This window comes from Desmodus rotundus, chromosome 3 (assembly GCF_022682495.2).
Source record: "Desmodus rotundus isolate HL8 chromosome 3, HLdesRot8A.1, whole genome shotgun sequence".
Lineage (NCBI taxonomy): Eukaryota > Metazoa > Chordata > Mammalia > Chiroptera > Phyllostomidae > Desmodus > Desmodus rotundus.
Window position 1 is genome coordinate 11,678,200 of NC_071389.1, and position 15,754 is coordinate 11,693,953.

Consider the following 15,754-nt stretch of genomic DNA (forward strand, 5'->3'; position numbering starts at 1 on the left):
GGTCAGGGTGACTCACCCTCTCACATGCGAGTGGAGGGCTTCCTGCCAGAGGCGTGTGTCTGTGCCCCTCCCATCTGAGCCCAATGTGGGCACCCACACGCTTGCTGACGTGGAGGGAACCCTTATGGATGACGCTTAGCCACACAGAGACCCTCACAAAGATTCTCTCCTCCACCGAATTCCACGCGGGCTCCCCTGCCAACTAGGCCTTGACTTCTGGGCTTCCGTGTCCGTCTTTGTATCGTCCAGTTTTAGGAAGAACCCTGTTAAGTTAGTTCAGCCAGGATCTCCATCCTCAATACCTTATCATCTGCAGTACCTACCTGATGGGGTCCTGCTTCCCCCTTTCTCCCCTGTGACGTCTGAGCTCCCTGGCCCGCCTTCAGCCAGCATCCATCCCCCTAACCCCTGATGGTTCCTGTTGGTATTTTCCACCCACTGACCCCCCACCTCCTCCCTGGCTATATATTCCTACTTCTCCTTGTTGTATTTGGAGTTGAGTCCAATCTCCCTTTCCCAAGGTGAGACCCCCATGCAGTTGTCCCTAAACCTATTACGGTTGCCCCCCTTGAGTAAAGTCCACCCCACTTTTAGGAAGCATCATTGAATAATTTTAACATCCTTTTTAGATGGGAATAGAACTTTCTTTCAGATGCACGGGGAGGGGCCAACTCCCAGTCAGGTGCATAAACCCGCACCCTCTGCAGGCCAGAGCACCCCCAGGTGGGGACTTTACCAGCTGTGGCATCTGTGGGCGGGGCGGTGGCAGGGGTGGTGGGAGGGAGGGGGTGGAGCCTCCTTTTTCTAGGGCATGTGTCACTGGCCTCCTGCCCAGGGGCACTGCCCTGGCACTACCCTGCCAGTGTAGGTGGCAGCGAGAAGCTGGGGCCTACTCCCCAGAGCCTTTGGAGCAGATTGCAGACCTTTGGAGCCCTATGTCGCTGGCCCCCCAGAACCCAGGGCATGGCAGATGGGGCGCAGGCCAACCCCAAAGGGTTCAGGAAGAAGGTGCTGGTTAGACATCCCTCTGGATGGAGGGGTTCAAATCTCAGGGCCTCTTTTTCTTCAAGGACCTCCAGGTACGTGCCCGCTCCCCCGGGATGGAGCCCTCTGAGGAGAGGAGCAGGGATGGAGGCGGGGAGCTGGCTCCTTGATCCGGTTTCTCTGGGAAGGAGAGCTCTGAGTCTCTGAGTGATGGCTGAGAAATGTCACCACTCTGTCAGCACTTGAAGGGCCTTACAGATCATCTAGTCAATCCTCACGAGGCCACTGAGGCCCAGAGAGGCTAAGAAATCTATCCAAGGTCACACAGCATTTTAGAAGCAGAGTTGGGACTAGAACCCAGGTTCCCCGGTCTCTCAGCTCCAGCTTCGAGTGCAAGGCCCAGTGTGACTTTCTGGTGCAAGCATGCAAGGGGGTTGGTTCTGATCTGCACCATTGATCTGACCCCCACAAGGCAGTGAGCTGCCTGTCTCGAAAGCTGATTCCCGCTCAGGGCGGGAGGGGAGAAGGCTCGCGCTGCTGCTTCCTGGCTCTGCCATTCTGGGGGCTGTGCCTTCGGGAGGTGCAGGGCAGGTAGGAGGTGCTCAAATCTCCCTGGAGGTGTTAATCACAGGGATGGGGCAGCAGGAACCAGGGCATCAATGTCACCAAGGCCATCAAGGGACAGCACTGAGGCCACCTGTCATGACAATGAGGCCCGGGAGGGAGCCGCGGGCCTGGGATTGCAGGAAGGTTGAATGGCCTTGCTCAGGCCCTGGGTTTTCTTCCTCTCCCAGGTCTAGCCTGGCTATGAAGTTCTTCACCATCGCCATCCTGGCCAGCAGCAGTGAGTAAAGGCTTCAGGGAGATGCCTCCTTCTCCCCAACCCTACACTCTCTCCCTTGACATTGGCCTTCTTAGTTCTCCATCCACTGACCGGCAGCAAGACCTTGGGCCTGTCCTTCGTCTCTCTTGGCCTCCAAAGCCCCGCTCAGCCCTGTCAGGCTTCACCCTCTCTCTGGGGCTGTTAATTTCTCCACCACCTGTAAACACGCCACGAGCAGTTGGCATTTACAAGCCTCAAGAGGCAGGGCCCAGAGCTGAGCAAGCATCGTAAAGTGGTGGTGTGAGCTGGGCGTCTGGGCACCCGGCAAACCTAGGCGTTTGTGTACGTAGGAGCGTGTGTTTGTGCACATGTGTACGTGTAGACAAGCTGATAGTTTGTGCGAGAATGTACATTCTGTGTGTGTGATGGCCCCGTGCATAACACACTTGGAGAAAACGTGTGCTTGTGTATGCATTGAGTTGTGTGTGTCTATGGGTGTGTACGAACACAGGGGTGTGTATATCTGTATGTGGTGTGTGCGGAGCCGTGCCATCTATGTGAGCTTATAAAACGACGATGAAACAGGTCTGGGGACTTCTTACCCAGGGTGCTGACCCTGGGCGTATGGATCGGGGACAGCTGAGGCCTCTGACACAAACCGAGCCCCCACACATCCAGGTGTTCTGCTGGCAGGTGCCTGAGGTTGATGGAAAATAGACTGAACCCGTCGCTGGGTGTCCACCCAGCCTGTTACCCGTCTCCTGGACACAGCCTGCTCTGAGGGCAAGAAACAGCAGAAACAAAATAAGGCTAAATGGGGCTGGACAAGAGAAACTGTTGGCTGCATTCAGGCAACGTAACCTGTTATTTAGAAAATAAACACTTGAGTTCAGCTTAAACCCCTGGCCAGGGACAGAGCCTTACAGCCTGACCGAATGAGGACTTCATGTCTTCCAATGTGGATGTGGCCTTGGCCACGGATTCCACTCTGGGTGCTGCCTGGGAGTGTATGTGTGATGTGTGAGTGCATGTATGAGAGTGAGATGTATAAGTTGTGCCTGAGTGTGGGAGGTGTTTATGGGTGACCCTGCATATGAGTGGGTGGGATTGGCAACTATGGTAGTGTGCATCTGTGTGTGAGATGTGTGCATGACGTATACACGGGTGTGTGCTTGCGTGTCAGTGTGTGTATAAGTGTGCAGGATGTGAAGGAGAGGATAAGGCGGGTGTGTTTATGTCTGTGTTTCCGTCCACATTTTGTGTGGTCAGGTGTGTTTCTCACTCTTCTTCTCTTACGTGGTGCACTCTGGGTATGAAAGATGCACCTCCCCCGCCCCCACGGGGGTTAACTAGAGGGTGGGTTGGGATAGGAGGCCAGGACCTCACGGGTCTCTGCACAGGGCACCCTGCAGGAGAATGTCGTCATTGGCTGTCGTCACATTTAGGAATCGGGGTCAAAGAGGTTACGCAACCTGCCCAACGTCTCACAGTGCTAACGGAGAAACCTGTTTGCACACCCAGTCCGTCTGACTCCAAAGCTGCTTGGCACACACATTCTTCTCCTGCACCAAGAAGCCAGCAGAGAGGACCTGGGGAGGGGGAGGGAGAACTAATGTCCCCAGGCACCCCTCCCAGCCTTCTGACAGCCAACTCCATCACATCTCTGTGCAGCTCAGGAAATAGGCCCAGGCCACGGGAGGAAGGGCCCTCTCTCTCCCTGCTCCGGGCCCCAGGGTAGACATTGGCATGGCTCCTAACCATCCTCTTAAAGTCACCTACCTGTCACTCTCCCTACTCCTTCCCCCATGTCCTCTCTCATTTGCTCCTTTTTCTCTGTAATGACGAAAATCACAGAGCCGATCACAGGGAGACCCAGGTGGAGCAGGGTTCCCAACATCAGCTCTCTGGTGCTGGGGGTGTCCAGCCAGGAGCTGGCGGGTGCCGCAGGGGGAGTGAGCGTCTGGTGGTCTGGTGCGTGCTGGCCCCAGGGATCCCAGGAAGTCAGTACGATTGTTCCCATTCTACAGATGGGAACACGGAGCCCCAGGGAGCTGTAGCTATGGGGCCCGGCCTGTCTGACTTCAACGTCTGTGATTGTCTCACTAAGGCACATTGAGGTGGTGAGTTCCCCATCACTAGTGATGTGGAACAACCACGTCTCAAGAAGCAAGTAATTGCGGCCTTTGGGATCCCATCTAACATCCAGTTTCTGATGTTCTTGACTCCTCCCTCTCCTGGTACATTTCCTATATTGGGTGGCACAGCGGGGCGGGGAATGTGGAGAGCATAGGGCAGGTGCTGAATTGGGCACCCAACCCTGGTCCCAGCTGGAGGAACCAGGGTGGGGGAGGCAGGCAGGAGCTGCCCTTCTTGGTGGTGGCATTGCAGCTCTGGGATACAAAAGCCTGGGGGCCTGTCTGGGCTCCGCCACTTCCAGGTTGTATGACCTGCAGTGTTCTGAGGCTTGGTTTGCTCATCCATACAATGGGGATAGAGCGGCTCTCCTGCCTGCGTGGGGGAGGGGACAGCCACACCCAGGTGAGGACCTAAGCGGCGGGCTTGGTGTTGGTTCTGGGGTGAGCCAGGAGGAGATGCAGAGGCAGCACAGGCTGGGGGCCCAGTAAGCAGGGCAGCTGGGAGCCGGCGGGCTGGCTGGCTGCCAGATGCCGGGAAGCTGATGTTGCCGGTACAGGAGGGGTCATTGCACTATTGCTTCCTGTGCAACACTGACAGAGAGAAAGGAGTGTGTGTGTGAGTATGTGTGTCGTCCCTGAATGACCAGGGCACCCAGCTGTCTCTGGATTTATCCGGAGATGCCCCAGCCCCTGTGGGGGGCACAGGAGCCAGGCCAAGCCAGGAGGGCCCAGAGTCAAACCCCAGTATCCATAAGAGCACATCCACGTGCGAAGCCCCTTACCGTTTCCCGGGACGATTGAGCTTTGGGCTCTCCCAGCCTGGGTCCCAATTCTGTCTCCACCGCTTTTCCATGCACTCACTAAGTGCTCTGGACCTCAGTGTACTCATCTGTAAAATGGGACAGCTACACCACAGTAGCCCCTCGTAGGGCTGCAGAGAGCCCTCGATGAGCTAATGCCCAGGAAAGAGCCGAGGACAGCGCCTGGCACCGAGAAGTCCTCGGCACAATAATAGCTACGGTTATTTTCTCAGGGCCGTCGGGCTTAATGGAAGAAGGTGGGCAACGCAGCATATTCAGTGCTTTGTGCATTGCTTCCTTCCTCCTGCTCTGCCCGCCCGCTGGCGCCCGGTCCCCTGGCCCTGGGTGTGGGGAGGACAGCCGTCCCACAGGGCAGGCTGCTCATAGCATCCCCTCGGCTCTCTCGCAGTCCTGCCCGTGGCGCACAGCAGTCTGTTCAACCTGAAGTCCATGGTGGAAGCCATCACCGGGAAAAATGCCATCCTGTCCTTCGTGGGCTACGGCTGCTACTGCGGGCTGGGGGGTGGTGGCCAGCCCATGGATGAAGTGGACTGGTAGGTCACAGCAGGCCTGGGCCACTGTCAGAACTGGGTGGGGGCAGAGCAGGTCAGACTGATTTGTGTCTTCGAGAGGTGGGAGAGGGCCTGTTCCCCAAAGGATGAAGCTTATTTGATGAATTAGTGATGATGAGCCCTGACCTTTGACCCGTGTCCTCTCCAACTATCTTGGACAATCTCTATTGTCCATCTCCCAGGTCTTGGGCTTGGAGGCACCTGAGCTCCCACTCTTGCCAGGAAGGAACCTTTGATCTCCCCAAACCCATGAGAGCAGCACTCATATAGCTCCCACCTGACATAGACGAGGGCTGTGGCCCCTGCCCCACCCCTCGACTGGAGGCCCTGGAGGACAAGCTTGTAGCAACTTCCTCCATCAGACAGGGGTTCCCAGAAGCCCTGCTCCCATCCGCTCCCATTTTCCCCAAGGCAGCCAGCACCAAGTCCGGGACCACCGGGAGCTAAATAAATACCTGTTGGCTAATTGTTTTCCCTCCCCCAGAGGGTACAGGAACAGCCACAGCACATGTGCCTCCTGTCCCCCACTCCCAACCCCACGCAGCCCTTCAGACCCTTGTCTTTCCTGGCTGTCAGGCACAGCCAGGTACGGCCTCTGCATACAGTCAGTCTATAACCCTAGCCCTCCCTCCCACCCTGACCACGTGGCTGGACCACCTGACCCTTCCCACAGCTGCAGCCAGGGCTCCAAGGAGAATGCAGGAGCCCTGGGCACAGGACAAAGGGGCAGAATTGTGGACAAGAACCCAGGGCACTGGCCAGCTCTGCCTGGCTGTGTGACCTCAGACAAGTAACTACCCCTCTCTGGGCCTCCGTCTGAAGGTCTGACCGGTGAGGAAATAGAGCAGATGATCAGGGTCTCTGAGGGTGGGAGATGGGCCAAGCCTGGCTCTGCGGGCCTGCTCTCCTCTGCCTGCCCCCAGGTGCTGCCACGCCCATGACTGCTGCTACCAGAAGCTCTTTGACCAGGGCTGCCACACCTACGTGGACCACTACGAATACACCGTCGAGAATAACAGCACGATTGTCTGCAGTGAGTCTCTCCCCTGACGTCTGCCCTGCCCACAGCCTGTGCAGGGACCCTGTGTGGGGCTGCCAGATGAATCACAGGATGTCAGTTACATTTGAATTTCAGATCAACCATGAAACATGTTTACACATAAGTATGTCCCAAATGTTGCATGAGTTCTAATTATACTAAAATTAAATGTTAACATAAAATCAATTCGTGTTGGTATAGAACTAAGAATTAGCATAAGTATGTCTCATGCAATATTTGGGACATGCTTATACTAAAATATTTGTCTGAAATTCAAATGAACCAGGCCTCTTGCTTTTGTTTGTTTGCTTGGCAAACCTAACAACCCTCACTGTGGCTCTGGCACGTGTCCCTGGTGTGTTCTCATCTCCAAGCCTGAACTGGTCCCTGGTAGAGAGCGATTCTGATGCAGTGGGCCAGGGTGGGGCCAGGAGTCCCTGCTTTTAACCCGGTCCTCCAGTGATTGTGAGGCTTTCTGACACACTGGCCTGGGACTCAGGGGTTGTGGGTCTAACCCGGGTTCTGCCAGCATCTCCTTGTCATGGAGCCCTGGGCGGGGCCCTTCCCTGCTTGGCTTCAGCCTCCCCATCAGTACAGGAAGGGATGTGGACCAGAGCAGACCAGTTCCCTTCCAGTTCTATCACTGGGACCCCACCAGAAGGTGGCCCCATCCCAGGACCCTCAGTTTTTCCAGAATTCAAACTATTGGAGCCAGGCCTGGTGGAGTTCCCGCCTTTGCCATGGACCCTCCATGGCTTTTCCCCAGAGGAGGGGTGTGGCAGCCAAGCTGATGGCCCAGGTGTCCCTGCCCTCCCTCCCCTTCATGCCCCTCCCTGGGCAGCAGTTGCCCCCTGATCCAGTGCTGTGGGCAGCCTGGGGCCGCCTTCGTCTTCTGTCCTAACCAGGCTCTGCTCCTTGTCCTTCACTAACAGCTCACCAGCAACCCCAGCTTTGCAAAGAAACTCAAGTCTCCTATTCTCTGGGAAAGAGTCTGGGGAGAACGGGGCACACCTGGAGCCCTCGGGAGCTCAGGGCTCTGTGACCCTCCTATTCTGCTGATCAAATGTGGGGTGGAGGGGCTGGTTTGAGACAGGGGGTGTCCCTCTATTAGAACCCAAACAATGGTTTCGGCAATGGCTTCTGGGATTCCTGGGGGCAGGGGACAGCTGCTATGAGAGGGGATGATGCAGTGGGTGGGCGATGGCCCCTGAGTGGTCCAGCTGCTGTTTATATTACAACTTAGGAAGCTTCTCTGTCAGCAATTGCTGTATTAGCCTTCTGCAAAGAGTTTCATTTGGTTGAAGTATTTGCAAACCATTGGCTAGTGGGTGGTTCTCAAAGGGTGTTCCCCCACCTGTGGCCTCAGCACCACCCAGGCCCTGGCTAGAAATGCAGATGATCAGGCCCCACCCGGACCTGCTGTATCTGAAGCTCCAGGGGCGGGGTTGGGAGGTCTGTGTCTGGTTAACAAGCCTCCCAGCGGATTCTAATGCACAGCTGAGGCTGGGAATGATCGGGATCAACATTTCTGGAGGCTGATATGCACAGTGCAACAATAGCAGCAGCAGTTACAGCGTGCTAAGCATTTGCTCTGTGAGTGGAACAGAGCTAAGCTCTTTTCAAGTGTTTTCCTCACTGGATCCTGGCCACAAACCCCCTCCAGGGTGGGTGTTCTGTGGTTCTGTGACCAAAGACAGGAGGCCCGGGATGGTAGAAAGTAACAGGCCTGGGGGTGGGGAGTTCCCGACACCTGAGCTCCTGTCCCAGCTCTGCCTTGGGCTTGCTGGGTGACTTAGGTAAACCCCATCCCCTTCTGGGCCTCAGTTTCTCAACAACGCAATGACATGCTAGACTTGAGTGGGTCTCTGAGGCTAGCACCCAGCAGAGCTGCATGGGGGCTGTAAACACAGGGGGCTGGCCCGGCCCAGAGATTCGCGGCCCGCAGGCCTGGGGTGGGCCCGCCGGTGGTGCCGGGGAGGCCAGCCCTGGGACCGCTGGACCCTCAGAGCAATGCACTCCCCTCCCCATAGGAGATCTCAACGAGACGGACTGCGACCGGCAGACCTGTGAGTGTGACAAGGGTGTGGCCCTGTGCTTCCAGAAGCATAAGTACAACGAGCAGCATCGCAACTACCTCAATATCTACTGCCAGGGCGCCACCCCCAACTGCAGCATCTATGAGCAGCCCTGGGGGAGCCCTACCTCCTCAACACCCCATGCACCCTGCAGCCCCACCTCCCAGGCAGCCCCTGCACCCTGTAGCCCCACTGCCTCTGTACCCCCTGCACCCTGCCGCTCCACTCCCTTGGCACCTCCTGCACCCTGTGGCCCCACCTCCCCAGCACCCCTTGTACTGCCCTAGCACCCTCTGGGCTCTGACAGAGAAGAAGGATGGTGGTTCCTGCTCTGGGACCAGACACATGGAGTAGGTAGAGGTGGGGATGGATCCAGAGCCTGTGGGCTACCCTGCCACCTCCTCCCTGGAGCCCTCTGGCAAGGCTGGCCCCCAGAGGACTCAGGAAGGCCTGGGCCCTGACTGTGGCCACCTGGCTCCTCCAGTCCAGCACTGGGCATGGCTGTGTCCTGCTGTTGGTCCAGAACTTGGCAGGGAACGTGTGGCTAGTTGGGGTCACTTCTGAGTATGGAAGGCAAGGCCTGAGAGAGAGGCCTCAGACCTCCAGGTCCCTGACAAACACAGGAGGAGACAGGGCCCAGCCCTCAGCCTCTTCTCCTGCACCTCCCCCCACGCAGCAGCTGGGCCAGTGGGTGGAAAGGCCTTAGCCCCGGGCAAAGAAGGGCTGAAGGCTGGGACCCACCGGGATGACCAGGGACACGAAGGCCCAGGCGGGAAGCTGTGTGGAAGATTCAGGAAGGCGGGAGGGAGCAGCCTGGGGGGAGGGGGAAGGGTGGAGAGAAGGTGGGAGAGAGGGGAGACAAGGTCAGGGTCAGAGGTCTAGGCCAGAGGTGTGGCGCTGGGGTTGGGGGGCAGTATCTGAAGTCTCTGAAGGGGGAGAGGAGGAGTGAGGGCCATGTTTCTGAGGAAGGGGCTCCTTGGTCCTGCACTCTGGAGGCTCTCTCCTTCCTTAGGGCTCCTTCCAAGCGAGTGCAGTCTGCAGGGCTCCGGCTTGAGCAAGGGGCTGCTCTTGTGTCACAGTGGTCTGGGGGCTGCCGCTGACAAAGGCCCTCCTTGACCAAACTTTAGTTGGGCTCCTTGAGACCTTTGATCAACCGTTGGGTTTCCGGCCCCATCTCAGCATCATCCAGTTTTAGCAAGAACCCTGCCAGGTAATGGTAGTGAGAATCCCCGGCCACCCTCAATATCTGACCAGATTCCACATCCACACCCCCATCCCCCCACCTCAGGTGATGTCTGAAGAATCCTATTGGTCGGTTTAGCAACCACCTCTCTGCTCCTCTCGGCTATAAATCCCCACTTAAGAAAAATAAGGATCTGTAATTGTCGCATTAAGAATTGAGTCCTGTTCTATACTGGCCCCTGATGCAATAGTCTTGAATAAAATCTGTTTCTACCAATTAAACTACTGTCCAGCATCTGGCTTTCTAATGGTCATGGGGTCGTGACTCAGAGGATGTCTGATTCATCATCGGACCCTGGACCTCTCACCCAGGACCCCAAGTGTGCGCCTCGGAAGCCTTAGTCTGATGGATGAGGCCCGACTCCCGAGCCAGCAGCGCTGTGGATTCCTGTCTGCTGAAGTGCGGGAAGACAGGCTTTGATTCCTAAGGTTCTGAGCATGCTCTCTTGAAGCTGGATTAGAGCTCCGGGCAGCTTTGTCTGCGAAGTACCTGCTGGGCTAGGAGCCATTCTTCCTAGCTCTTTCTTTTAGTAGGGATCCACTCCCTGACTCTCTAGGCTGAATTTTTTTTCCTGGCTCTTTGGAAAGCTTCTCTATTCTCTCTACTTGATTCTGCTCCTCCCAAATGAACTTCCCAGTCACCTGAAACCCTGCTTCTCAAACCCTGCTGACTTTGGAACTTCAACGACTTCCTTGGAAACTGGAGACCTCCACAAACTGGCTCCCTTCCCATCTCCTCTAAACCTTTGGTGTTCTAGCCGATCCCATGAATCTGTTGGTAGGAGCCCCTCCAATCTCTACCTCCTCACCCCTCTGTCCACCCTGCTAGATCATTTCTAAGATGAAAAACTACTGAAACATTAATTACTAAGCACAAGTTCAGGCTTATATACTTTTGGCTTCTTTTTGTAAGGGATAGAAACATATATTTGGGTCTCTTCCTAAGCGTAAAAAGTTGTACTAGAGGAAGCCTATGTTTTTAGAAATTGTGAGATGGTATATGTATAAAATTTGCTAATTTACTGTAGAATGTTGCTATTTGGCAGACAGTTAACAATTGTCTACTTCCTTGTTTCCCATGGGAAGTAAGGTTACTAAGGGCTAAGAATTCTATTAGACACATGTAAACAAAACTACTAAGAATAATGCGAATGAAGAAAAAATTCTGTATGGAAGAATGTAAGATACATTTTTGTTTTTTAAAAAAGGTGAGTGATTTTGTTTTAAAGTTGCTGTTGAAAAGTCATTTAAAAACTGTTACAGAATGAAAAAGAGAAAAATATAGGACAAAAACACCTTTTACTGAATATAGAAAGTTGTAAAGGATTTGTGAAAAAAAATTCATGTGCAGTCAAGCTGGATAAGACTGAACTGATTTATTTATAAGGATTTTAAAATTGAGCACAACAGTATATTAATACAAAGTGCAAATTTGGTTGTCTCTGTTAAAACAGCAAAGTTTTCTTGGATTATTTGTCTGCTCTTTACACGAGATTGTAAAGGATTTTTCTTTACCTTTTGAGTAAATTGCCCAGGAAAATGATGATTCTGTGTTTCACCTGTGCTTATATTCACTGTGTCATCGACTTTTTAAGAGAGCCCAGAATTCTCACTCTTAAAATAGCCCAGGATATTTTGGTTTCTTTTTGTTTTTACACTTTTGACAGTTTTGCTTTTCCCAAATCAAATCTTAAATGAAATCTTGATCTCAAACTGGCCCTTTCAGAGGGCCCTGAAAAATCTCAAAAGATTTGTTCTCTCGCCTTGTAAAAAGATAGATGCTAAAAATAATTTGGTTTATTTGACATGTTAAATTGCATGACAGGCGTCAAATAAGACGGGACGATTTCACCTTCTCTAAGTTACGTTTACGTGTGTGAGTGTTTTAAAAACTGTATGAAGTTCATAGAACTTTGTCAATGGCCTTGAGTCCACAAAATGTCCTGGTACAAAGTTATCCATCACGATTGCAGTTATTACCTGAATATATTGTATTCTACGGAGACAACCACAGTTCCTTGTCAACTGCATTGTAATGAAGTCTCAACAGATCTTTAAGCACGGCCAGTTTAAGAGTCTTGTCATTTACGGATGTTGTTTGTCTTCGATGCTTTTCTGACTAAGTAGCCAGAATATTTGGTCTTCATCAAAAAGCACTATTTCCAAGACCCATGGAAAGGACAGGTTTCCGAGGACACAGAAAATTTTGACATCGTATCCCTCTGGACTGAGTAAGGGTTTCCGGAACCAACAGAGACTCCGATGGGATCATAACCCTGCTAACCCCGGACCAGGCAGAACAAGAGTTCATTCCACGAGATTGCACTAACCAGTGAGGGTGATTGCTTGGAACACTTTGCCCGGAACATTTCTTGTTCTTGAATGTTCTATTTTTTTTTTTTGGATTTAAGGAACTTCTTTCCCTTTTATCTTCAGTTACCTATAACCCACGACAATTTAGTAGATTATGTTTTCACAAACAGAAATGAAACATTGATCTTTTCTCCCTGCCTGATCCTTCCAGAATTTGGAAACTCCTCTTGAGTATTCTTATTTTCATGACAACACAATTGTTTGCATCAGTTCAATAGGATTCTGGTTCCTTAGAACAGAGCATAATTGGAAACGCTGGTTACATCACCAAGGCCTGGCTGGAGTATCATATTTGAGAATGCTGTACCCAGAATATCGTTTAAAGAACTGGAGATGACTCTATGGAGCCGATGCTTACAGAGGCCTCCGGGAAACACCAGCCCGGTCCCCACAAAGATGAGTAAGGAAAGTCCGTTTCTGGCAGACCCAGGGGACAGGATATCTTGGCAATCTTGAGAGGAGAGGACTTCACCCAAATGTATGGGTATGGCAAGAGAAATCTGGTGGGGAGTTCTTGGCTTTGCTTCCTGGCCTCGAGAAGCTTTTAAAAGTCTGATCTGAGATTCCTCATGGAAGGTTCTAGCAACACAAACTCAAAAAGGCCCATGTGGTCAATTACCATCCTTGCTGCCCCTATGTAAATAACCTAATGAGATCAGACTTATTTTGTAAACACTGATCAAAAAGAGGGGGTTCCTCTTCTAGATAAAGGGCTTGCCCTCACGGGCTAGGAAAGTCACATGCATTGTCTTTGAGCTAATTTTTGCCGTGGAGTCAAGCTACATTTTCCACTCTACTCTGCCATTCACCTGTACACCGCACTGGATCCTGCCATTTTGCACCTCCTGTCGATTCTTCTGGTGTCCTTCAAGATCTGGTTACAATTCTCCAAACCAGCATTTCCACTTTTCCTCCCATCTTCCTGACGTGGAGTCGCAGAGAACAGAATCCCGACTGCCCCAGTCCTTACTGGGACCATCTAAAGGAGCCCTAAAGCGGAAGCTGGAAGCTTCATGCCATGACTTTGACACTGGTGGCTGTGCCATCACCAGAGACATTCAATCTGTAGCAGGGTGCAGCCAAGAGGGGGGGCCCAAATAGGGATTTGTAATGGGGTTCACAAGAGCTTGGAGATAATTGGCTTCACACCACAGGGCCACACCTGCTAGGAATGCTGGCAGCTGTGGTCAATTGTGGGAGGAGCCGGAAGTAGGGCTGCAAAGGAAGATTGGCGCTGGGATTTAAACCCAGGCTCCGCAGCCATTTGGGGTCTCTTTTTGGGACCACACATCCTTTTGGGGACCACGTGGCATTTGGCATCTCTTTTTTGGGACCACGTGGCTTTGGAAGTGCTCCCTTTTTGCCACGTGGATGGTGCTGGGAGCCTGAATCATGGATACGGTACCCCAGACTAGGCAGAGGGAGAAGGAAGGACTGTGTGCGTTTGTGGGTATTCTGAAGAACTTTAGTCTGTATAATTTCAAATAAATAGTAATTCCTTTCCTTTTCACCAATATCTGGCATTGAGAGACATCTTTCCCCTGGCGGCGGGCAAAGCGAACCTAGTACGGGGAAGCACCCCTGGAGAAAAAGGGGGAGTCTTTTGTATTGTTCAGCACCCCCAGGTCTGTTCTGTAACAAAACGACAAACCAGGACGTCCGCTGGGGCGCCACTGCTCACCTCGCTTCACCCGTAAAGATGCTTCAAGGTCAAAGTCTAGAGAGGTCAACGGGCTGCCCCCTGCAGGCAGACACTGGCTCTAGTCTGCTCCAACTGTGATCTTTGTTTTTCTTTTGTTTCCAGAGCAATCCCCTCATTTAAGTGGTGATGGGTCACACCACCCAGCAAACACCCTCTATGACCAAATCTCAGCAAATGGCTCCACCTGTTACTAATGAACAAAGTGGCCGAACAGAAATGGACTTAAACTAAATGTCGTTCAGAAGACGGCCTGGTGAACTCACTCCTTGACCACACGTTAGTCAGCCTCTCTGAGATACCTTCTCAACAACCCCCACCGCTGGGCTTCTGTGCCCGTCTTCGCGTCACGCGCTTTAGCAACAGCCCTGCTCTGTCAGTGTACTGAGAATCCCCGCCCTCCTTCGATATCTGAGCAGATTTCTCACCCTCCACATCCTCCACATGCTGTCTGATCACCCTGGCCAGCCTTCAGCAAGAATCCTGTGAGAGCAGCCTAGCAAAAATTTCCCCAGCCTCTTAGTAGTTTCCTATCCACCGACCCCTGACCCTGCCCTTAGCCATATACCTTCATTATTCTTCTTTTCAGAACTGAGCCCAGTTCATACTCCTTTCCCCCATCACAAAAGTTCTTGAATAAAACCTGTTTTTACCGCTTTCACATCTGTGCGGCTCTGTTGGCTGCCACACTGTCCCTGCTCAGACCTGGGTGGCTCTTCTCCATTCTCTGGGCATCTCTGCCCCTCCCGGGCAGTCAGTCCTCAAAGTGTCCTGGGAGAGGCTGGCAACACTTCTCTAGAGCTTGGGCGGCACCTAGTGGTCATGATAGGTCACCAGCGGCACACTGCTCCACACCTCCGCCCTTCTGCTTCTGGACCTGAAGCGAGAGACCCTGGCCCAGACTGGCACGGCCCAGCGGAGCGGGAAGAAAGGATGAGCACTTTCCACCCCCTCCATCTTCTCATCGCCACCAACGCCGCCTCTCACAAAGCAGACTGGGTGCACCCCTGACTCTGCCCCGTCAGGGCCACTCCCCTGCCCCGTCTGTAGACTGGGTAATGATGAAGAGCACAACGTGAGGGTTGAGGCCACAGGTGGGCGTGTCCCTAGCATAGGGCCGGGACTGGAGAATGGAAACTGTTGTCGCTGGTGACTGGGGCCCTTAGCAGGCATATGGGACCAAAGGTCTCAGGGCCGACTGGCAAACAGCACTAGGTGGGAGGAAGGAGGAGCTGACAGAACATTCATGGGGACATTCTTCCCCAGATGGAAACCTCGTAGAAGCCAAGCGGTGACTTAGCAGGAAAATCGGGGGTGGGGGGAGAGGGGGAGGGAGGAAAGAAGAGCAGGGTTCTGTGGACGCTCACTGTCCCGAGCCCACAGCCAGGCACCTGGAGCCTGTCCAGCCCTGGCCTCTGCTGGGCTGGGGGCCACCGCTTCCTCACGCTCAGGACAGACTCTGACTGCAGACGGACAGCGCTGCCCTCTCCCCAGAGGCTGGCACGGCCGTGCTGGCTGTCAGCTCCCCCACTGTGGCTCTCTAACAAGCAGTGACATCACCAAGGGTGACAACAGCCAAAGCTGGGCATTGGGAGGCAGGGGTGTCTGATACAACAGGCACCGGCGCCTGGCCCCACCACCAAAACCCTGCCGGAACACCGACGCTCCATCAGGGCAGGCAGTCCAGGGTCTCAGGCTGCCGGGGCCCAGTGAGCAGAGTGGGATTTAGTGAGCGCTTACTGCATGCTGAGCACTGTGCTCAGAGCTCTGTGTGTGCCGGCTCACGAACCCGATGAGGTGGGGCTGTGAATAGCTTTGTTTATACAGAGAGGACACTGAGGCCCAGAGAAGCTCAAGGTCATGCACTAGAAGTGGGATTTGAACTCGGACTCCCGGAGTTCAAATGGCCTCCTAGTGCAGCACAGTGCTGGGAACCCAGGCGTCCTGGTGAATGAAGACCAATTACACAGCAAGCTCTGCTGCATAACAAACCACCTCAAAGCTGAGGGACT

General features: G+C 53.5%; 1 protein-coding gene across 1 annotated transcript; it reads left to right on the plus strand.

Moving 5' to 3' along the window:
- Positions 1 to 963: 963 nt before the first annotated feature.
- Positions 964 to 8,715, plus strand: PLA2G2F (phospholipase A2 group IIF). Its single transcript, XM_024554089.2, has 5 exons — positions 964 to 1,079; positions 1,779 to 1,828; positions 5,152 to 5,296; positions 6,238 to 6,347; positions 8,384 to 8,715. Exons 1-5 carry the CDS (start codon positions 964 to 966, stop codon positions 8,713 to 8,715), a joined length of 753 nt encoding a protein of 250 aa, XP_024409857.2.
- Positions 8,716 to 15,754: the final 7,039 nt, after the last annotated feature.